Source organism: Aspergillus homomorphus (genome assembly GCF_003184865.1).
Source record: "Aspergillus homomorphus CBS 101889 unplaced genomic scaffold BO97scaffold_21, whole genome shotgun sequence".
In the NCBI taxonomy this organism is placed as follows: domain Eukaryota; kingdom Fungi; phylum Ascomycota; class Eurotiomycetes; order Eurotiales; family Aspergillaceae; genus Aspergillus; species Aspergillus homomorphus.
The window spans coordinates 23,548-45,277 of record NW_020291907.1 but is presented as its reverse complement, the minus strand read 5'-3'; the positions used below and the strand labels follow the sequence as shown (position 1 = coordinate 45,277).

The window sequence follows — 21,730 nt, the reverse complement described above, 5'->3', positions numbered from 1 at the left end:
TGGGCGTCGCCGTTTGGTCTCGGTGAGGAGATATCCCTCGACATTATGGCCAATATGTAGGATCACGTAAAAAGGCCGATTTGAGTGGATCAAGTTTCAGGCGGAGATTTGGGATTCTCGTAGTGATATCACTAGTAGGAAGGCTGGCTGCACGCCGGCAGCGAGGACGATCAACAAACAGAGAGGATGATCCGCTGACTCGTGCGGGTCAAGTCGCAGTAATTTTGTGTTGCATGACATGATATGATATTCCTCATTCTACTAGGTGCCCACCTGACAACAATGAAGCACTCGCCAGCAAATGAGGAAAGTCTGAGTTTCATCCCCAGAGACGGAAGCTGGAAGCGCCGCTGGACGGGCTGACGCCGAGGCAGTCACGCCGTGCCCCGCCGGTGTTCAGTGCATTTCCCTGGCACTGCAAGCTGACATCCTCCCAGCTGTGGCCGGTCATCGGAACATATCCTTTCCGGTCACTATAACAAACAATATCAGAGCAAAGGGATTGATTTCCTACAGATGCTGCCGACAATTATACATCTTTAAAAATTCATCCTTGGTATCTTTGTATCCTGACCACAGTCGTAAATCATAGAATTCCAGACGAAAAATCACCTCTGTTGCCTCTCATCCTGGATCTCCTGGATCGTAAGCTGTACTCCCTCGATCACCACCCCCCACTCGATCTCATGCACCTTCTGCTCGAACTTATGAAGGTCCTCATCCTCTCCCTTGACGAAAGGGATCTCGCGCACCAGAATAGGTGTTCCCATGTCTACCTCCGAGATCACCTTATGCATCATGACGCCCGTCTTATCAATCTTTCCTTCTAACCAAGCCGCATGAGCACGTTCGATCGCGTTCTAGATTGTGAGAATTCAAAGTCAGCCACATCCGTAACCCAGCCCCGTTCGCAGTCGCGCATCCAGCCATGTAAGGTTATAAGGAAAATAACAACCGGTGGGGGGGAGGACATACCGCTCCATTGAAAGCACCCGGCAGAGCAGGATGCAAATTGATGATCTTGATCTTAGCCTCCTCTAACGGCTCCAAGAACCGGGGGGAGAGGACATGCATGAAACCCAGGCAAGCGACCATCTCCGGCTTGTCGGCGAGCACCAACCGAGCCAATTCGGCGTCATACTCCTCCCGCGCGGCCAGGATCCCCTCCGGAGTGGCGGGGTGCTGCTTCTTGTATTTCACGAGGTTGTGGTATTGCGTCGGGATGTTGGCCTTGCGAGCCCGCTCGAGGCCAAAAGCATCCTTGCGGTTGGAAATGACTCGGACGATCTGGGTGGAGAGTTGACCTTCGCTGGTTTTGTCGATTACAGCCTGAAGGTTAGATCCGTTGCCGGAGATGAGGACGGTTAAACGGACGGGGTCAGCCATTTCCACGTAATGGTCGCGTTGGCTTTTGGAGGAGGTGTAGGGGGTGAATTGCGGCAAGTTCGATATCGGCGTCGGTTCCTGGATAGCGGGGTAAGATTTTATTTTTTCTTTCCCTGGCCAATAACTCCCTTCGAGAACCTAGTCAGTGAATCTGGATAAATGTCTCCTCGGGTGACCTTTTCATACCCACCAGGGACTTTCAATGTCACGAAGAAGGGATAAGGCCTGTGGCTAGCTGTCCAAAGGACAAGAATTGGGTACCCGCTGCGTTCTCAACAACTTACGCCGGAATCGCAAAAGACGCGGGGTTGGACGGCGGTGGGCTGAGTCATCGTGAGGGGCGGAAGTGCGGGACTCGCCCTCGCCCGGAGTCTCTCCGCTCCGCCGTTCCTCGGAAACACTTGCACTTATCCATGCTTGCAAGTCCGGAGGTAAACAAATTGCATTCGCCTAATTGACCTAGTCCCAATGCCATCACTGGTTCCTCTTGACCCTAACAAAGACAGAAGTGGAAAATGTATTATGCACCTATGCATATCCACCTCACGGGCCGACAGCCATATATCAAACACAGTGGGGAATAATACAGCATGAAATCAATGGCAGAAACAAGTAAAAGGATTATCCGGAGATATGTCACATAAAAATCAATACAGGATCTCCATGCCATAGCGCAAGACCCGAGACAACTGACGGCAATCTGCAAGGATGCAAATATGCAGCCCTCTATCCATTTTCCCCTTCGTAAACCGCCAGACTTTGCAAAATCCCGGAAAGAACAATGAGTTAACCAGAAAGGTCATTCGAATTGGGAGAGGACAAATGAGAGAGAGCCACGCTTGATGTCCATGAAGGGATATCGTGAAAAAGTTAAGATAGAGTCATTCATCAGGCTTTGGTATAGACGCTTCATGCTAATAGAGAAATCAAGGGTTAGTTAAAGGTATTATAGGTAACTCCAGAAAAGAAACTCGAGGCCGCAGATGTCGATCAGGTGTCATCACGCTGCCGCTGCATTTGGCGCTTCGGTAGTCGACCCATTGCTGGACGTTTCAGCCACACCCTGACCGCGGCACAAAGGACAGGAGTTACGGCCGGTTGTCAACCACTACAGAATTAGTGTTAGCGTCAGGCTTGCCGTATTGATCGATTAGTTGTTTACCTGATCTATGCAATCCCGATGGAACAGATGCTCGCATTTGTTCAGTTGTCGAAGCTCATCGGCCACCTCGTAGTCGCTTAGGCAGATCAAGCAACGTTCACCCTCAGGTAGATGGATGCTACCGGTACCTTCCAAAGCCTCCGCGACGAGGGTGCCTCCGTACTCGACCAGACGGAACATACCGCCAGCCGAGGTAAGATCTTCTTGAGTAGCTACGGGTGGTTTGACCGGGCCGAGAAGAGACGAAAGCAAAATCATGTCTTCGTATGTTGGGTTCTGCAGGTTGTCAGTTATGGTTGAAAGTCTCAAGCGGATGGTTGTTGATCTTACATCAGTGAAGAGACTCGGCGTAGCAAAAGCAGGATGGTTTTCCGACAAATTTGTTCCAACAACATAGATCAGCCAGCTTCTGCCCGTAGGTGGTGTGCCATTGTCAGGTTCTACCACGCCGTTGCGTCTGACCGCACCAGATCCTAGGTCACGATGACGCGCGTACTCCGAGTCACTACGACGTCGCTGGCGTGTTGCAGTTGGCGGGATGCCGTCTGCGACCGACTCAGCTGTGGGCTGTAATGTCCGAGTCTCATCAAGTTGAGGCAAGATGTTAGGAGACATCGCAGACGCGGCAGACGGCCTTCGACTTGGGGTAGAGGCGCCAGATGACACGGCTGATAGCCCAGGTTCGGCTGGCGTTGACGGGGGTGGATTGGGCCCCGGAGGACTCTCCGACAAAATAGCAGGGACGGATGAGAGGGGAGCGCGGCCGGCCGTATCAGAGAACCGCCGCGAGGGATGTAGATGGCCATGAGAAGCTGGTTCACCCCCGGTATGTGTACCATTACCGCGGGACAGTTCGTCAAGCCGTTGTAGTTCGCGAGCCCGCGATATTCTTGGTCGGTCTTGACCACGTGCTGATGGGGCCGCGTTGCCATCCTGGCTCCGTGTCATATTTCCAGGTGTCAAAAATGGCAGGCGAAGTAGTGCGTCTAGTCCAGGAGCGGGATTGCCTTGCGGTTCACCGGTAGGGCCATTGCCTGATGGGACCGAGCGGACACCGACCACCACCAAAGTGACTGTACGCCCTTCCGGACCATCGGTAGGGGGGTCAACATCCATTCGGGAACCGGTATTTCCTGCATTATCACTATCCGCATCGGGGCGTTCTGTATTTCCGCTGGGCCGAGCATTATCCGAGTTGGCAAATCGGAACACCCTCAGAAAGTTGACTGGAGTCTGGGGAGCACCATCCCCTGCTGGGCCAGGTGTCTCAGTTGGGGTGGGTTGCTGTGCGGAGGTTGCATGCTGCAAGCTTTGTATAAAGTTTTCAAGTGACCCGTCAAGACCATCGTTTCCAAGAGCTTGAATGTTAGGCATGACAGGCCCAGTTGTGCCAGAGAGTTGGGCAGCAATTGCGGCAGCGGCCAGCTGAAGTACACGAGACAAAGGCGTTTGCTCCTCCCGACGCAGCACGCGTGATGACCTCGCTCGCAACAAACCCGGAAACTGTCGTAAGCCGGGAGAACCCTGCGCTGACTGCGACATGGGAGAAATTGGACGGGTACTGCCCACCGCCGGTTCCACTGAATCGAGTTCGTGAGGCTCGTCAAAATCCATCCGCATATCCATGGCTGTGGGGTACGGAAGAATGCCATCGTGGTCTTCACCGGGAAGTGATCCTAAGGGTAACTGCGGCGTAGAATCCAGGTTTTGACCAGAGATACTCGATGACTGTCCGAACATATGTGTTATTGGGCCTGAGATTGAATTTCGCATACGGTTCAGTCGGGTACTGCGTCGCCACGAGTTCCTTGTAGTTTCGGACGTATTCTCTGGCGGAACGAGATACGGTCCAGGGCCGGAGGGGTCAAGCAATGAGTCGCTGCGGGGGATGTGATAAGGCCCCCGTGCTGAGCGTCGTCTAGAGATCCCACCGAACGGGCTAAACCGACTGCTGCTGTGTGTAGCTTCAGTCCTAGGGACTGGCCTTGACACGATACCGTGACGGTGAGCGTGACCTTCTGCGGGTGTTTCCTCTTCGCTGCTCAACAGCCCACGAATAACAGAATTAGGCAGAATCCTAGAACCCAGACGAGACATAGTAGACTGCCTTCTGGCTGCCATACGAGCAAAGATGGCTGAGCGACTTTCCCGTTGGTTTTGCTCAAGCTGAGAGCCACTCTCTTCCTGTGTGTTTCTCATCTGCTGCTGGTCGCCAAGTGAAGACATCAGTGGCTGCAAAATTTCGGGCCGGACGGCTCCTGTCTCGTGGTTTGTTTCCGTTCCTTGTGGGGGATGGAAATCCCCCGAGTGATCCGAGTTGTGTCCGTGATTCATATCTTCATCCCTATGGAGCCGACTTCGATGCGCGTGAAAAGAGAAAAAGTGTTCTGGAGGGTTACTGTGACGACGATTTCGTTGCGTTGAAGAAGATTGTCCCATAGTAACAGCAAGCCGAGATTGGGGACGTGGCAATGGATGTTTATGAGCTGCCTATTGCCATCCAGAGATTGATGACTAAAGTTAAGACCAGCATTAGTCAGACGATATACAACTGCGATCCGGTTCGAGCCAGCGAGATACAAATGGAAGGTGAAAGAAGGAAGTTCAGAAGGAAACCCAGTGGTTGCAAAGACAAACATGTACGCAGCGCACACAGAATAACGCCACCAGACGGGTACCAAACTGTGGGCGTGAGAAAATTGTAAAGAGATTCTACATACCATTTGACAGTTCGTCTAGAAAACCGATAACATCCGATGCTGACTGCGAAAGAAGAATTGAGATGTAGTCCAGAACACGGCGACTGGGTTGGGTGGTGGAAGAGTGCGTGCGTGCGTTGGAAGGAAACGATGCCCAGGTCGCAGCTAATCGTAGGCTTCCTCCGCGTCACAGGTTGCAGCACCGGAATTCAAGTGACGATCGCTTCTGTGAGGTCGGAAAGTTCACCAAAGTCGTGATAATGGCTTTGAGGGGTGGTTCAAATCAAGGAAGAAATAGTTAGAAAGTCAGCCTGCCAGCAGGTGTCTGCCAACCCTTCTTCAAAGGCCACGAAGGGAAGGGCGAATGGCGCGGATTTTTTTGGTTTGGTTTGGTATTAACGCCGTACGACTTTCGGGGGATGAGAGAGGGGAGAGACCCCACGACAATCTCGGGGGGTCAAGTGCGATCGTCTGTATGTACAAGCGGCAACAAAAAAGAAAGGAATAGGGGGGGAAAAGAGGAAGAAAGAAAAGAGAGAAGGGAGTGAGGGATGAAAGATGGAAGGAGGAGAGAGGAGAGCCTTGCAGCTCAGGGATGAAGCACGAAGACGGAGGAGGAGGGAGTTTGGCGGTTGATGACGATGACGGGGGGGGGCCTTTGTGGAGGGAGGGAAGAGGACGACGGACAGATTGGAAGAAGACTAACTAACTAAACAACCACGGGCAATCATCCATTCATCCATCCATCAACTGTTGGATTTTGGCGGTCGCGGGCGGGAGGGTTGGTTTGCTAGTTACAGTCAGTCACTGCAGTCAGTCAGCCAGTCTAGTCTGTTTTTGGAGACTACAGTGAGTGCAATGGCGATGCCCACTGCAGCCTACAAAGTGACTGGAGTGAGTGCCAACTGGTGAAAGTGTTCCGGGAGGCCGGAGAGCTTGAAACAGCTTAGCGTCATGGCGGTTTCGGCGGTTTTGGTTCAGCCGAATCGGGCTTAGTGCTAAGCTCTAGTCAGTAACGTGCCGGCGCCGCCCGCGGCTTTCTCTCCGATTGCTTCCATTGGTCACATCACATCACTGTGCAGATTTACTGAAGGCCCGGACCATCTTCTCCTTTTACTTCCAACACATGCGTACTTATCTCCTCCTGAAGTATCATATTCTTTTTTTTTTCTTTTTTCAAAGTCGTGGTTCTACTCCCTTCTTGAGTTAAGCTGTTGGCACACTCAAAATACCAGGATCTGAGGAGTCCAGACAGAAGGCCTAACGTGAGACAGACTGGCGGTCTAATTTTCCAGCCAAATGCAAACACTCTAAATGGCCTCTCCCCATGGGACCTTAATTCGCCGCCATACATCCTCACTTAACAGATAAGGTTCCCTAGGTTCCGAGAAATTTGGGTCTTCATGGCATCAATTCCTTCGGCATCCTTCTTTTCCTTGCCCCTACCCCACTGGCAGCAACCTCAAAGTGTGCGGGTAGCTAAATATGAGACCAAGAAGCGCAAGAAAAGCTTCGATGACTGGGGAGACAACGATGACGACCTAGAAGGAGAAACCACTGATGCTGCCTCGGAGGCTGCGCCTCCAGCGCCATCTCTCACTTTATCGCCCGACGAGGCTCATCAATACCGCGTGGCGGGTTTGTCTTTCGACCAAGAACTACCGGGAGGCAAGTTTCCGCATGCCCCCGCACGACCTCAATCTTCCGTACGGCAGACGCGGCAAGGGGTACTTGAAGAGTTATCCTCTCTATCGTCTCCAATCTACCCGCCGCAATCTGCGGCTCATCAGGGGAATCTCCGTCTACAGCACCTTGCCGTACTGACATCCATACTGCATCGCTGTCTTCTGCAGAAGGACTATATTCGTGCCGGAAGGGCATGGGGACTACTTCTCCGTGAGGAGTTCAATGGAAGAACCATCGATGCACGTACCGAAGGGAGATGGGGCATTGGTGCGGAAATCCTGCTCCGGCGCGGCCGTCAAATCGCAGACATGGCTACCGAAAATGGCGGCGACAGCGGCGCTACTCAATCGCCAGTATTTACCAGAAAGGGCTTTGAGGATGCCAAAAAATATTATGAGAGGCTGATCATCCAACATCCATACCGGAAAGCTTCGCCAGACTCCATCAGCTCGCTGCATTTCTACCCTGCCATGTTTGGCCTCTGGATTTATGTGACCCAGGAGGAGAGCGAAGTCAGTCGACGCAACATCTGGGCTCGTCACGCGGATGAGTACGGAGAGCATTCAGAGGATGAAGATCTTACATCCGATCACGAAGGCCATCGTGATTCCAAGCAAAGGGCCCACGCGCTTGTTGCCGGTGTACGTAAGGTCGAACTAGACCAGGCACAGAAAATTGCAGGCAGAATGGATGAGATTCTTGGCTCCCCTCCCTATTCGGATTCTCCGGAACTGCTGGAGTTGAGGGGGATGGTATCCCGCTGGATCGCCGACCTGTTTGTGTCATCCGTGCCTGGTGGGCAGACCGAGCACGATTACTACACCGATGATGAAGACCAAGACGACTCGATGTCCGAAAATAACCAATATTCAATCCAGGATAGACGGGAGCGTAGACTCGCGATGGAGAAGCGAGCGTCGGAGACTCAGAAGTCGGAGGAATTTTTCCAGAAAGCTCGGCAACGTGGCAAGGGAGTGACTTCCACCCTTGACGATTTTCATATTGATGACAATGAGTCGATGGGCTACTGGAGCTGATATTGTTCTCCATATTTTCTTGTACATGCATCCATTGTGAATATATTCTGTGGCATGCGACATGGTCTCATCTATGATCGGATGCTTTTTGTAAGATTAGTACCCTCACTCTTCCCACATGGCAGTTCAGTTATGTAACCTTTCAGGCTATGTACACTACCTAGAATCAAGGACGAAGATATCACAATCCCTGATAAAATGAGACATAGGATATATTGGCTTACTCCCAAGGGGAAGGCTGTTCCAGTCCACCACGTGACCTCATGGCTGCCTCGTGTGCCTGAAGAATCCACGCGTTTGCCAATTTGATTCGACCGCTTTTTCAACCTCATGACTGCCACGACGCCACGACAATGACCCTGTTCTGTTCAACATAACGAATCGCTGTAATGCGCACAAGCCTAGGAATAATTGCAAAAGCTTTTCATGATAATCTCTGGCAAGACGTGCCCAAGTGAGATTTCTCGACCGTGCAACCCCGCTCCCACCACAAGTAACGATGGGCGTGGGAGACTATGTGCATGCCAAAGAACCCGGCGCCCAACCTCGATCTCGCGCAAATGAAGCTCCCAATCTATCTCGACAGGCTCTAGCAGCCCAAGCAAGGGTTGAGATCCCTCCGACCAACTTGGTTGCTCCCGTACCTATGTCGGGCAACAAAGCCAATCCATTGGAGCACTATAGAGTCCCTTCTTTCCCGGTGGAGCATCACCAGCAGCAGCCGCAGCCGGCGCAAGCAACAGCCGAGGATGCTGCGCACAGGGATATGTTCGACACCGACGTGGAAGGGATCGATGACTCAACCATCGCAGCAACAAGTGTTCTGGGATTTGAGGACATCCCGCCTCAGTACCAGTTGGCTCAGCACCAAGCCGCCGACCTGAAGCAATTCCAACGCCATGCTCACATCCCGCATCGCTCGCTCGATGCGAAATGGTACGAGAACTTCGGCGACAACGCCCTGAAGTCGGCTGGTTTCGACAGCGGGGACGCGGCCGACGATGCAGAAAGCCAGTTGACCTCCGTCGTTGGGGATGATGAACGGTCCGATACAACCGAGGACGCGGACTACGCTCGACGCTACAGGTCCTCCACCACGACGGCCAACGAGCCCTTGAGCAAGCGCCTACAAAACTTCTGGAGCGCCAGCCGACGCACCTATCAAAACTCCACTGAAGAACCCCCTGCTGCATCCGCCGTGTACCCGGAGCCGTCAAAAGCATCCGGACCGGGAGTCCTGAGGCAAACCCACTCCGACACCAGGATGATGGCGGCCAGCCAGGTCCTGCCACTAGCAGGCAACAGCAGGAAGGTCACGCTCTCGCGCAGCATGACCGCAACCCCCCGGACGCGGTTCAGCCCCCCCAAGCCCTCTCTCCTGGAACAGCTGGACTTGACGCCCACCCGCCGGACATCCGGACCCCGGCCGCAGCCCGGCAAGGATGTTGCAGGGATCACTGGAATCAATCACTATCAACCCCATCAACAAAACCATCGCGACGTGGCAGACGAGTACGGGCTGTATGACAGTGACCTCGGAAGACGAGGCAGCCTCCCCCCATTAAGTGCCTTCGACATGACGAACATCGATGACCTCGACAACGAGCACGATGATGACCACGAGCACGACCACGAGCACGACCACGATCCCATCAACGACCCCTTCTCTCGCCGCCTGTCCGTTCAACGCATCAGCCCCGACAATAGCCCCGACCCGGACCCCCACCTGCAAGATAACCACGACTCTAAAAAGCGCCAGCTCGAACCCGACTACCCGCCGGAGGTCCTGCGACAGAAAACCTTTGCAGAACTCCAATCCGAACCCTTTGACCACATCCCCGCGGCCACCACCACCGCCGCAGCCGCGGAAACAAAACCCGTGCCCCCAACCTCCAGCGTGGCTCCCGGTCCAGATAGCAATCCAGAGGAGAGGATGTCCTACCTTCTAAACCTCAGCGACCAAGATCGCCGGGAGTTCTTCTCGGGCCTCTCGATGGACGCATGGGAAGACTACGGCGACCTCCTCATCGACCAGTTCTCCGCGACTCTAGCGAAGATGAAAGACCTGCGGCGCGCGCGACGACAGACCGCGGCCGTCTTCGAGGCCGAGATCAAGCGACGTCATGAGCTCGTCGAGGAGCAATCCGGCGAGCTATCGCGGAAGCTCAGGGACATGAAGAGTGGTGGGACTGAGGTTCTGCGTGGGCGTACCCCTCAATGAGGAAGTATCTCCTCCCTCATAATCCCGCTATACTCTCCCGCACCGTGGTTCATACGCATTGCATGGCGCCAGGTTCTGATTCGCCGCATTTCTCTACATCGCATTCTTACTTTAATCTCTTGTTTCAATGGTTTATTTTGTCGTGTTTTTGTTTCTCAGCACTACATAGTATCCATATACCCCCTCTTTATGATAGAGACTTGTTGCTGCTCATAAGGAATATTCGCATTGCTTTGATCCCTAGAAAATGCTAGAAAGAGCCTCATATGCCCAAATGGCTGGAAATGCAGGATGCTTGGTTTTGGAGCACTGAACACCAGCAGTGATCCACAATCTTATAATGAGAACAAATGGTAAAAGAGAGTAAAGGTCGCTACGTCCCACGCCATGGGAACAAAATGATACACTATGTAGGAAAGAAAGAGATGGGAAACGAACGAATGCCGGGGCGACGCCGACAGTATTACCTCAGTTCGAGGGCTGCTTCGACAATGCTGCGGCAAGCCGCTTGTAATCCTCCAGGAGGGTGGACACGTCTGCGATGGTCATTTCGCTGGCGTTTTGCATTTGGAGGAAACGCTGGATAGGGGGGTCGACCTTGGGTTCAGTGGGCTTCGTATCAGCTTTGGATGACGAAATACTGTGGATGGACGACGCAGAGTCGCGGGAGACGATGGATTGCCGAATTCTCTCGGTGGGGGTGTTGGGAGATGAGAATGAGGCGCTGGGTGTGTCGGGTGCGCCGCGGCTGAAGCTTCTGATCATGCCGGGGATATGATTAAGTGGATTGAGGGTGTTTCCGAAGCTTCGCATTGATTCCAGGGGTGTAGGTGTCGGGGTCGTCGAAGAGTTTGTGGGTGATGCTTGGGACTCCTCCCTCTGCAAGCCTGAAGAGATGGTTGTTTTCCGGGTACTACCCTGAGTACGAACGCTGTCCGCGCTTCGATCACGAGGCGTCCTTTGACCACCAACCAATCCTAAGAGAGTATCTTCTGCTTTAGAGCCGATGCGCCGCAACTGCGGTCGATCGGTAACACGAGGTTCCCGCGACGAATTGGCGTCAGGGTCAAAACTACTCTCAGAGGCTATCGGCGACGTGACCAGACGTCGGGCCTCTGCCAGTGTTTTGGGTACGACCGGGCTGCCACCATCTTTGGCAGCGAATTGATGGGTTTGTATTTCTTTCAAACGACCAAAAAGAAAGTTGAAACTGCTGTCCAATGATGCACCTATATTTTTCAAGCTCTGATCCGCGGTGTTACGGACGGCGTCGTTCGCGGCACCAAGTACCTTCGCAGGCGGCTGGAATAGGTTGTTCAGGCGGCCTTGTTGGGGATTTCTAGATGACTGTGTTCTGGGAAATGTGGCAGAAGCTCCCGGTCCAGCTGGCCTCGACAGTTCGGGCGAGGCTGTCACCGATGCGACCGATGACACCGGTGTATCTTTATTAGTGGACTGAGGGGAGTCGGTCTTTGCGATGGTCGTAGGCTCGTCAGTCGAGGACTTTGTCTGGTCTTCGTGCAGCGCTCCTCCGCGGAGGTCAGAAAGGTCGACATTCTCGAGGAAGCTAATAGCGGCCTCGAGGTTTGTCAAACAGTATGCGGTCTCACCATCCATCTTACTGGATGATCTGAATCGCTGTATGAAGAGAAGATTGCTTATGATGTTTATTCCTTCGGGAGGACTGGTTATGAGACAGTAGATCAGGGTGGGAAGAATCTCATCGGCAGATGATGAAGACGGCAACAACTTGGTCAGAGCATCCACTATGGCCTTGTGGGCGGCGGCCAGTTGTTGAAGCTTGCCCAGGGGATATTTCTCATCGTTCATGTTTGCCAGGCAATCACGGGCAATAGAAAGACCTTCATCGGCCTCTTTCTGCTTCTCTTCACTGATAGAGCTTGCATCGAGCTCTATCCCAAGATCTTTCAGGTTTATGCCAACCAGAAGAAGCGCTGCCGTCTTTGAGCGCAACTTTTCGTCCCTGATTTCATCCAAGGTGCTTTTATGCCGCCACAATTTGTCATAGATGCTCTCACAAGCCCTCCGCTCTACAGCCTCTTCTAAAGCGATGCGCTTAGACGCTAAATGCTTCCGAGCGATCCTCTTTTCCGTTACTTCTGAGGCAGTCAACATCTGTCGGCCGTCCGAGCCTGGTGTATTCGATTTCCCTCGAGCGCTACCGTACGGCGAAGGGTCACGATTGATCCGCGATGCGAGAGCAGAGATATGTGTAGCGATATGCGCTTCCGCCCGTTCGTAGAATTCTTGGAAGCGATCCGATACTCTGTCGGCCGTCGGTGGGGACGAGTGTACTTTTGCAGTAAGGGAGTTGACGAACCTGTAAAGCACCACATTAGACGATTGTGTAAAACAGATGTAGTGCAGCTCAGCGAGGAACATACCTGTCAGTAAGACTGATAAGCTCGATGGGAAGCTCTTCGGAGTGGTTCTGCATGCCCCGCGAGAGTACAGAAGTGTCGTCCCCTACACCGTCGTCATCGTGTATCAAGTCCGGAGAGCCGGTCTTTTCAAACAGGTCCGGGCCGGCGTCCTGCTCAAGCTCTGTTGAAGACATAGGCAAAGGAAGTGATTCCGAGTCTACCAGTTCTGGAATTGCAACTGACTGAACCGTCTTGGCTCTGGAGCGGATGAAGGGACCGGGGTCGGATGAATCCATTCGAGGGAATGAGCGGGCAGTATGGAGGCGTGGTTTTCCAACGCCATTGTCGGAAGTATTGACAGACATGATTCCTGCAGCCAGGGCGTTAAGATTGATATTAGGTCAAGTGAGGGAGCCTTCACGTCCAGGTGATAGGCATATGCAGATCGAGGTATGTATTGGGGCCAGTGCGTATACTAGATGACACCTGGAAATTCAATACGGGATGGCACCACGATGGGAAAACAAGATAGGAAAAAGAAGGAGGTGAGAATTGGAGGGAATCAGTCAAGGTTATAATAGAGTTGCTCGCGCAAGCATGATTAAAGACAACAAGCCACAGCGGCGCAAGAATACCATGGAGCAATAATCATGCCCGTCAGCACTATGTATAAGATAACCTGGAAAGAGAGAGAGTCAACAAGCTTCAGGCCGACCGGGGCGTGTCACGCGCCGATCACGTGGGCGGGCAGAGGTCACGCCCGGCTATCATTGTTAAGCACCTCCGCATTCATGCGTCATTCACCGCCCCAGTGATAAGTCAGTAGATCGCCATCTCGACTTGCTTGGATCTCTGCTTCCTCTCCAGCATCCATCCCTGCATCCTTATTCTGTCCCCCTCCCCGCATATCGCCATGAACAGCTGTCGAGGACGAGCGAGGAAACGTTCCTTATGGGACACCCAAATTTCGGATCTTTTCTGGCCTGTAGTATTGCTTTCAGGCCTCGTCTCCGCTTATCAGCCCGTATACTTCGGCTCCCGACAATCGTCGCCCTTTCTTCCCCCTCAGATCCCTTTAGCGGAGTCCCCATCACTTGATGGCACCCATGAGTTCGTAAGTCGGACAGATCCGTGCTGCAACTATTGCCTTATTGTGCAACCACTGATCAAATAGACTCTTCGCCACATGTTCCATCGAGGGACGTATCAAGATCCCGATCTCCACCTAAGGCTAGACATTCACCCGGAGACCCGTCTTCGGGCCGTTTCAGAGGATGGTGTCGAATCCGAACCTGTCGCAGTCAACACCCCGCTGATTGCATCGTCCAAACCCCTCACCATTCAACGGCTTGCAGATCGACGACTTTCCGTTATCGATGATTATCTATTTGCCGCCAGGTCCTCAGGGTCGGCGGTCGCTTTGTCACCTGATGCTTGGGTCATGGACACGCTAGCCGGCCCTAATGTAACAGATAAGAAGACGGTCATCACTATGGCAATGATGACTGCAAACGATTACATTGAGGAGCCTGGCACGGGTGACTGGCAGGATGTACACGGCCGTTTCAACCATTCCGGAAGCTTTGGATGGCAGGGTGACGGACTACGAGGGCATGTCTACGCCGACCAGACAAACAGTACTGTCGTTATTTCTATCAAAGGAACATCTCCAGCGCTTTTTGACGGAGAGGGTACCACCACGAACGATAAAATCAACGACAATCTGATGTTCAGCTGCTGCTGTGGCCAGGGTGGTTCATATCTTTGGCGTCAGGTGTGCGACTGCCAGACAACGCTTTACACGGCCAATCTTACCTGCATCGTTGAGGCGATGCAGGACGAAAATCGATACTACCGTGCTTCGTTAGATCTCTACTCAAACGTGATTGAGATGTACCCCGATGCAAATATTTGGCTGGCAGGCCATTCCTTGGGAGGCGCCGTGGCCAGCTTACTCGGTCTGACGGTAGGTGTGCCAGCCGTTACTTTTGAGGCCGTCCCGGAGGCACTGCCTGCCGCTCGTCTCGGCCTTCCCAGCCCTCCAGGTCACGACTCAAGATTTCCCCAGTCCCGTAAGTTCACCGGGTCTTATCATTTTGGGCACACTGCGGACCCTGTGTACATGGGGACCTGCAACGGCGTTAGTTCTGCCTGTACGTGGGGTGGGTATGCCATGGAGTCCGCATGCCATACTGGCCAGATGTGTGTTTATGACACCGTGGAAGACAAAGGATGGCGTGTTGGACTGAACAGACACCGCATCAATTTTATTATTTCCAACGTTCTGGAGAGCTACGATGAGTTGCCGCCTTGTGCTCCCGAGGAAGAATGCTACGACTGCGAACTCTGGAAGTTCTTCCGCAGCAACGGTTCCGAGATCACCACGACGACGACTTCAACAACGTCTACTTCAACTTCCTTTTCCAGTACCCGAACGACGACCTGCAAGACCCCGGGATGGTGGGGCTGCCTGGACGAGACGACTACAACAGAGCCGTCTGCTACGTCCACATCCACATCCACATCAACCTGCAAGACCCCGGGATGGTTTGGCTGTAAAGACCCGACGACTACTTCGGATGCAACCAGCCGGCCAACCATCACGACCACTGAGCCCATCTCCTCGACTACCACATGTAAGCATCCCGGCTGGTTTGGCTGTCGCGATCCCACCTTAACCACTACTCCCACGGCTACTGCCTCCCGGACGCCGCCTCCCGATACCAGCTCCAAATGTGGAAAACCCGGCTTCTTCTGGGGCTGTTGGGACGCCCCAACCCCTCACGAACATCTGATCACGCCCGCCCCGACTCTACCTCCATAAAGCGCATCCAGCATTTTCCGCGCGCAACCCATTCCTGCGGCTCCATACAACTACCGCAGGAGTTCTCCCCCCGAAATCTAGAAATTCCCATCTGTTTCAACTATCATCGCATCAAAGACCCGAGCCTCCCTCTAGGCCGTCGAATTGTATTTCTGAGCGGGCGCAACATGTGCAACTATTATTTGATTCTGCGAATACTTCCTTCCCCCTTCCAAGCATTTGACTTTTGGTTACCTTTTTACTTTCTGCTGACAACATCTGCCCCCTGGGGCCTGGAAACCGCAGTGTTGTCTACACATTACATATTGTATACTTTGGCATAACCGCACCCGTGCGTGACCTTTGAGAGGTCCATCCGATCCTTTTGTTTGACAAGCTATACTTCTGGAATAAAGCTTTTTGACCAACGAGTTCCACATATTGTTTCTGTTACATTGTTCTTGGCGTTTTTTTTTTTTGTTTATTGGGGAGTACACCACATCAGTTGTTATATATACACGATTTTGCTCATCGAGAAATACCATATCAAGAGAGATTCAGACGAGTGGCATTCTACTATCTATTATAGTCTGCTTTCCCCGGTTGTGTTGTCGAGTCATGCCGGAGATCACGGCGGCACATTCGTGTTTCGCAGCCAGCGCTTCCATTCTTCTCCCGCATCAGACCCGGAACTGAGATGAAACTTCATGCGTTGCGGCCGAGGACATTACGTAGGTATTGACGCTCATCACGAGGTTTGATGGACTACTGTATTTACGAGATGCAAGGCGAAGATGGTCATCAAGAGGTATCACGTTGAATCTAGGTACATCAAGGGGGTGCTTGCCACCCGATAGCAGGGATCAAGACACAACACAACAGGCTAAGAGGCAAGAGATCAAACAGCTAACTAGGCACTAAGCTCAGATTTTTGATTTTACAGACGGGCCGACTTGACGCCGGCGGCCTTGGCCTCGGTCGACTTCTCGATGCGGGCGCCCAGGTCGGCGTTGACCTTGGAGAACATGGCGTAGGTGGCCTTGCGGACGCGCTCGTGGGCGGCTGAGAGGTGGACGGCGATGTTGTGGACGAAGTTGTCCTGCTGGCCGGGTTGGCGGCCGAGGACCTGCCAGAGGCCGTTGGCCTGGGCGTAGTCATCTTCGGTGATGGGGAGCTGCTCCGTGACGATGGAGCCAGCCCACTTCTCGTGCTCCTGGCTGGCCTTGACGGGCTCGTAGCGGTAGGGCCGGAAGGTGGAGGGGTAGTTGGGGTTGGCACCGTAGTTGCCGTTGACGTTCATGTAGCCGTCGCGCTGCCAGGGGCTGAAGGCCCGGAGCGGGCAGTTAACGGGGATCTGCTCATAGTTGCCGCCCAGGCGGTGGCGGTGGGTGTCGGGGTAGGAGAAGAGGCGGGATTGGAGGACGGGGTCGGCCGAGGGCTCGACACCGGGGACCATGTGGGAGGGAGAGAAAGCCGCCTGCTCAACCTCGGCGAAGTAGTTCTCAGGGTTCTTGTTCAGGGTGAACTTGCCGAAGCGGCGCAGGGGCACCTCACTCTGCGGCCAGACCTTGGTCAGGTCGAAGACGTTCCAACGGAACTTCTCAGCCTGCTCTGGGCTCAGGACCTGAACGTAGCAAGTCCAGGAGGGGTTCTCGCCCCGCTGGATGGCGTCGAACAGATCCTGGGTGTGCCAATCCGGGTTCTCAGCGGCTAGGTGAGTGGCCTGCTCGTTGTTGAAGGTCTTGTTGCCCTGGTCGGTCTTCAAGTGGATCTGGACGTAGTTGAAAGTGCCGTCCGGCTTGATCCACTTATAGGTGTGGCCAGAGTATCCGTTCATATGGCGGTAGGAGTAGGGAGTACCACGGTCACTGAAGAGGTGCATGACTTGGTGGACAGCCTCGTGGTGGGTGGACAGGTAGTCCCAGAACATCGTGGCATCCTTCAGGTTGGTCTGAGGGTTGCGCTTCTGGGTATGAATGAAGATGGGGAACTTGGCAGGGTCGCGAATGAAGAACACGGGTGTGTTGTTGAAGACCCAATCCCAGTTACCCTCGTCTGTGTAGAACTTGATGGCAAAGCCACGGGGATCACGAGCGCTGTCGGGAGAACCCTTCTCGCCTCCGACGGTGGAGAAACGAGTAAAGCATTTCGTCTTCTTGCCAACACCCTTCAACATATCGATGACAGTTATGTCGCTGATGTCGTCGGTAACCTCAAACTCGCCGTAAGCGCCAGCGCCCTTGGCATGAACGACTCGCTCGGGAATGCGCTCTCTGTCGAAGTGGGAAAGAAGGTCGATCAAGTGGAAGTCCTGGAGGAGCAGAGGCCCGTTGCGGCCGACCCGCTGAGCAGCCTGGGGGTCCATGACCTGAATGACATAGTGTTAGACATGAATACTCCAACCAAGCCTGCTTGACGGGGCAGGTATGTACGAACTGGGCAGCCATTGGAGGTAGTGTAGATGGGAGTCTCATTATAGCGGTAGGTCTCTGTAGGTAGACGCCAAAATTAGTTTCCTGCTTCAATCCCAAGCCCATGGGGTCCCGGGTCATAAGATGGGAGAGGGAGGGAACATACTGGGCTCGTTTTCTTTACCCATGATGGAGATCGGGGAGGTCGTGGCGCAAGGAAGAGGCCAACAATGCGAGGGAATCAAGTGATGATAGGATATGGAGGTCTAGTCCTGGAAGGGAGAGGCAGGGCAATGTAGAAGTTGACGAGAGCAATTGAGGACTCGGAAGAGGTACAAGATTGGCGTGCTTTGTAGAAGAAGGAGGGCAAGAGGATAGGTTATATTTTTTTTATAAGGAAAAGCATGCAGGATACTGCTCTCTGGAATTGTCCTAAGGTACCTAAACCTTGGCTGTAGCCGACGATGGCGAGAGGGAGGCCAATGAAACCAGGGGAGAAGGTCAACCTCGACTCCACTTGCCTCGATCTTTCCCGCCGCCGAGGTCAAAACAGCAGGTCTTTCCGCGGAGACTGGATCTTAGTTAGTCGTGGACTACACCGTACCAGAGACAAGAGACAAGAGACATAATCCCAGTTCTTTTCTGCAGCTTTCCCCTCAGCAATGGCTTCGGATTTCCTCTCACAGGTGCAGAGATCAATTCTATATCCCCAGATCAGACACTCCAAACAACCATGAAGCTCTTCCCCCCAACCACGCTAATTACCCCGCACAGGCTGGAGAAAGCCGACTCACTGTTTTTTCCCCCCCCCCAATTTGAACTCCTCCCCCCCTCTTTCCCCTCAACCCAGAGCCAATCACCACCTCTTGATTGTTCAGGGCCTTTCTTTTTCGAAACAACCTTAGCAGATCAACTCTTGTTATAGCACTTATTGTCAGTGGAGGCGCCGACCCGGGCGGTCTCCATGGCATGATGAAAGGCGCGGATTGAAATTGAGTTAGTCGATGCGCTCACTGCACCCTCTAAGTTCTGTCCCCAGCAACCGTTCTTAGTCAGTGGACCAGGCCAGACGTTGACTAGCCCGTTAAGTTGCAAGTGAGCGCTGCGCATATTCCTTATTCAAGGCTAGACCGTCCACTTGCTCAAGTTTACCAATCTGTCTGATCATGGATGGGCGCAAGACTTGCCCGATTCGGATAAGGAAGGCGCTGCGGGTGATTCCCAGCTGCATTCCGATGAGAGCCCTCCTTCGACATGTAGCAAGGGCAAGCAAGACAAGGCTACTCAGTAGGACACAGCTTGGCTATGCCGTTACCTGATATGGTTGTTGGATGCGATCCAATCGGCAGCGAGAGATCTATAATCCCTTCCGACCCGAGTGCTGATAAAAACAACAATGCACTGTATGGTAGGAATACATTGCGATATGGGGATATCGAGAGCTCCCCACTGCCAACGGAACCAGCGCTGCCCCAGTATCTGGTCCACTCGGAATCTGATAAAATCACGATTGCGCCCCAGAGTGTCATCTCGAAAGCTTGGGGGCCGAGACTTCTGGGATTCAAGTTCGGATGCTTCAGTTGCTGCAAGTCACCCTACAGCCCACTAACTTCTACACATCTCCGGCAGATAATGCCGTCTACATCACTCTCACGGACTTGACCGGGGTTAATCTTGGAATCAAGCTCACTTCGAAGCAGAGCAGCAGCACAAGTCAACGGCGACACCCTTTCTGGCGGGCGATTCCTTTGCGGGAACCTCCGTCCTCCGGAGAGCGGAACTCACACGCGCCCGCAGTGGGCTCTAATCCCGACCTCGGAATCTTTTCCGGAGGTTTCTCGCTATCAGCATCTTGATTTATGTGTCGACTCGACCATCGCTCATACAATGCTTATCTTATGCCTTTTCGATCATAAAAGTCATGAATTGAACATTTCGTACTAATACAGGAGACGGCATGAATTCAGAATAACCGGACCGAGCGAATAAGCAAAACAGTTCATCACTTCATACTGCCATCCAACGACACACAATTACCATTTTCGCGCATTCTCACCGGACCGGTCGCCATTGATGCTGCTCAGAGCGTCACTGGTCGACTGTCCAACGCCTTTGGTCGTGTTTCCCACCCCCTCACTAGCACCTCCGACCGTCTTGCCCAAGCCGTCGCCCACGCCGCCCACGGTCTTTCCCAGACCCTGAGTAGCTCCGCCGACCGTCTGGCCCAATCCACCGACAGCACCGCCGAGTGTATCTGTGAGGCCACCGACGGTCTTGCCAAGGGTGTCTGTAAGCCCTTGCAAGAGGTTGACTAGTTAGCCAATATTAGCAACCAGTGGGCGGCAGAGTTGCCACATATGAGATCCAAAGGAAGCATAAAGGAGAAATCTTCCGCTTCAAGACAGGCAGAACACTACGGAGTGGGGAGGACCAAAGCAGTTCTGGTAAAGTATTTGCGATGGATGCTTCACGTACCGTTGTTGTTGTTGTTCTCTCCAGACATGATGTGTGTAAGATGGAAATCAAACGTCTGATTGGATATGAGTCAGAATTGCAAGTGGTCAAGAAGAGCGTGGTTTTTTACTTCAGGTGTGGTCAAAAGAAGTGGATTGATGGAAAGGCTATTGACACAGATCGAAGCGCTCATTTATAGAGCATTGTGGTGGGCAGTATCCCAAGGCTTTCGCCACGGGCCGCGTGTGTGCAGAGCGATGATATCATCATCCATCTGGAACAACGAGCAATGGTCAGCAGCCCCCTGCCCACGCCAAATGCTGGGTCTTAATAGATGACAGGAGGACCCTGAACAAGTCCAAGGGCCACGAGAGGAGAGATGATGAAATAGGCTTCGAGGGATTATGACAGTGGCGTGTTGATCGGCTGTCGCGAGGTCATGATTGGATGGCCCGAATCACGTAGATTGATATTACGGTAAGGGAGGGCGAAGGAGTGGTTAACATGAATCCGCCCGTATCTCTCACATCACAGCAACAGAGATCTTCCTTGGGGCATGCATGAGGATTTCATGGCACATGGACACTTTGGTGTGAGGCAAACCACCGCACCTTTACGTCATGACTGACTGACTGCATATCTGACACATTGCATTCTGATACGGAGATCTTGAACCGTATGGGATCGAGAATTCATGGCCTACTCAGGCGACAAAGAATGCAGAACCGTGCCATTTAACCCATGATGCATTGTAACCAAAGCTCTGGTTTTCATTGTTGACCGCCCGCCATCAATCCTATCTCATCACTGGTTGACAGACAACCATGAAAGTGTTTCGCATGTCTTGAATCAAACGACTTGACCGATCTCGCAGACGTAATAGGCAGAAAATTACGCACAAAATCTCAATCGGAAGAGTATTGGGCCATTGGGACAGTTTGGCTCTTAAATGGCAGGGCAGGGAACAAGATACGAAAGCGAACCTTCGATGGGTTGTTGGGATGGGGGTGATATGTTCATCTCGCAGATTATTTGTCTGCCGAACCATGGCATATTCAAAGTTTCGATCCTCCGAAGAATGTCAAGATCGAGTATAGTCACGTGGCAGCCTGCCACGAGGGAGACATGAGGATTGATTGCAGATCTACTAAGTATCACTCAGTTGCAGAAGTGAAGGACTGCCTCGCACACCAAGTCACAACAACCCCCAAACAGCTAAAAGGCTTGGCTGTGCAAGATCAGCTGCTCATTTCAGTAGGGCTTGCATCCTCAATCAAATCAAAATCTCTCTCCTCTTATTTTTTTGCTACCCCGCAAACTTTGCTTGCATGGCGTTGCCGTCAATTGGTTCTGCAACCTTTAGTCTCCCCTTCCCGACCATACTCTACTGAGTACTCTTCTACTCTTCTACTACGGAAAAAACCCATTCGCTTCCAGGCCCTCAGAAGATACTTTGCCGACCGTCGATGAGTTGATTGACGACCAGG

General features: G+C 52.9%; 6 protein-coding genes across 6 annotated transcripts; 2 read left to right on the top strand and 4 right to left on the bottom strand.

Moving 5' to 3' along the window:
* Positions 1 to 537: 537 nt before the first annotated feature.
* BO97DRAFT_405969 (phosphoribosylglycinamide formyltransferase) lies at positions 538 to 1,542 on the bottom strand. Its single transcript, XM_025695312.1, has 2 exons — positions 976 to 1,542; positions 538 to 860 (listed from the first exon to the last, which is right to left on the bottom strand). Exons 1-2 carry the CDS (start codon positions 1,384 to 1,386, stop codon positions 609 to 611), a joined length of 663 nt encoding a protein of 220 aa, XP_025550744.1. The 5' UTR covers positions 1,387 to 1,542; the 3' UTR covers positions 538 to 608.
* An 844-nt stretch (positions 1,543 to 2,386) lies between these two features.
* On the bottom strand, positions 2,387 to 4,987 carry BO97DRAFT_346707 (RING-H2 finger protein; the record flags this gene model as incomplete). Its single annotated transcript, XM_025691821.1, has 3 exons — positions 2,387 to 2,494; positions 2,549 to 2,824; positions 2,879 to 4,987. The coding sequence occupies 3 exons, from the start codon at positions 4,985 to 4,987 to the stop codon at positions 2,387 to 2,389; spliced, it is 2,493 nt and encodes an 830-aa protein (XP_025550743.1).
* Positions 4,988 to 6,380: 1,393 nt separating this feature from the next.
* BO97DRAFT_470790 (uncharacterized protein) lies at positions 6,381 to 10,191 on the top strand (the record flags this gene model as incomplete). The annotated part of the gene is made up of 4 exons (XM_025699985.1): positions 6,381 to 7,783; positions 7,817 to 7,948; positions 8,117 to 8,121; positions 8,465 to 10,191. The coding sequence occupies exons 1-4, from the start codon at positions 6,651 to 6,653 to the stop codon at positions 10,189 to 10,191; spliced, it is 2,997 nt and encodes a 998-aa protein (XP_025550742.1). The 5' UTR covers positions 6,381 to 6,650.
* Positions 10,192 to 10,431: 240 nt separating this feature from the next.
* Positions 10,432 to 13,232, bottom strand: BO97DRAFT_443652 (VPS9 domain-containing protein). Its single transcript, XM_025698390.1, has 2 exons — positions 12,597 to 13,232; positions 10,432 to 12,532 (listed from the first exon to the last, which is right to left on the bottom strand). The coding sequence occupies exons 1-2, from the start codon at positions 12,938 to 12,940 to the stop codon at positions 10,660 to 10,662; spliced, it is 2,217 nt and encodes a 738-aa protein (XP_025550741.1). The 5' UTR covers positions 12,941 to 13,232; the 3' UTR covers positions 10,432 to 10,659.
* Positions 13,233 to 13,442: 210 nt separating this feature from the next.
* Positions 13,443 to 15,722, top strand: atg15 (triglyceride lipase ATG15; the record flags this gene model as incomplete). Its single annotated transcript, XM_025699984.1, has 3 exons — positions 13,443 to 13,689; positions 13,750 to 15,310; positions 15,616 to 15,722. The coding sequence occupies exons 1-3, from the start codon at positions 13,489 to 13,491 to the stop codon at positions 15,720 to 15,722; spliced, it is 1,869 nt and encodes a 622-aa protein (XP_025550740.1). The 5' UTR covers positions 13,443 to 13,488.
* A 504-nt stretch (positions 15,723 to 16,226) lies between these two features.
* BO97DRAFT_470787 (catalase) lies at positions 16,227 to 17,977 on the bottom strand (the record flags this gene model as incomplete). The annotated part of the gene is made up of 3 exons (XM_025699983.1): positions 16,227 to 17,746; positions 17,815 to 17,867; positions 17,956 to 17,977. The coding sequence occupies 3 exons, from the start codon at positions 17,975 to 17,977 to the stop codon at positions 16,316 to 16,318; spliced, it is 1,506 nt and encodes a 501-aa protein (XP_025550739.1). The 3' UTR covers positions 16,227 to 16,315.
* Between the last annotated feature and the right edge of the window lie 3,753 nt (positions 17,978 to 21,730).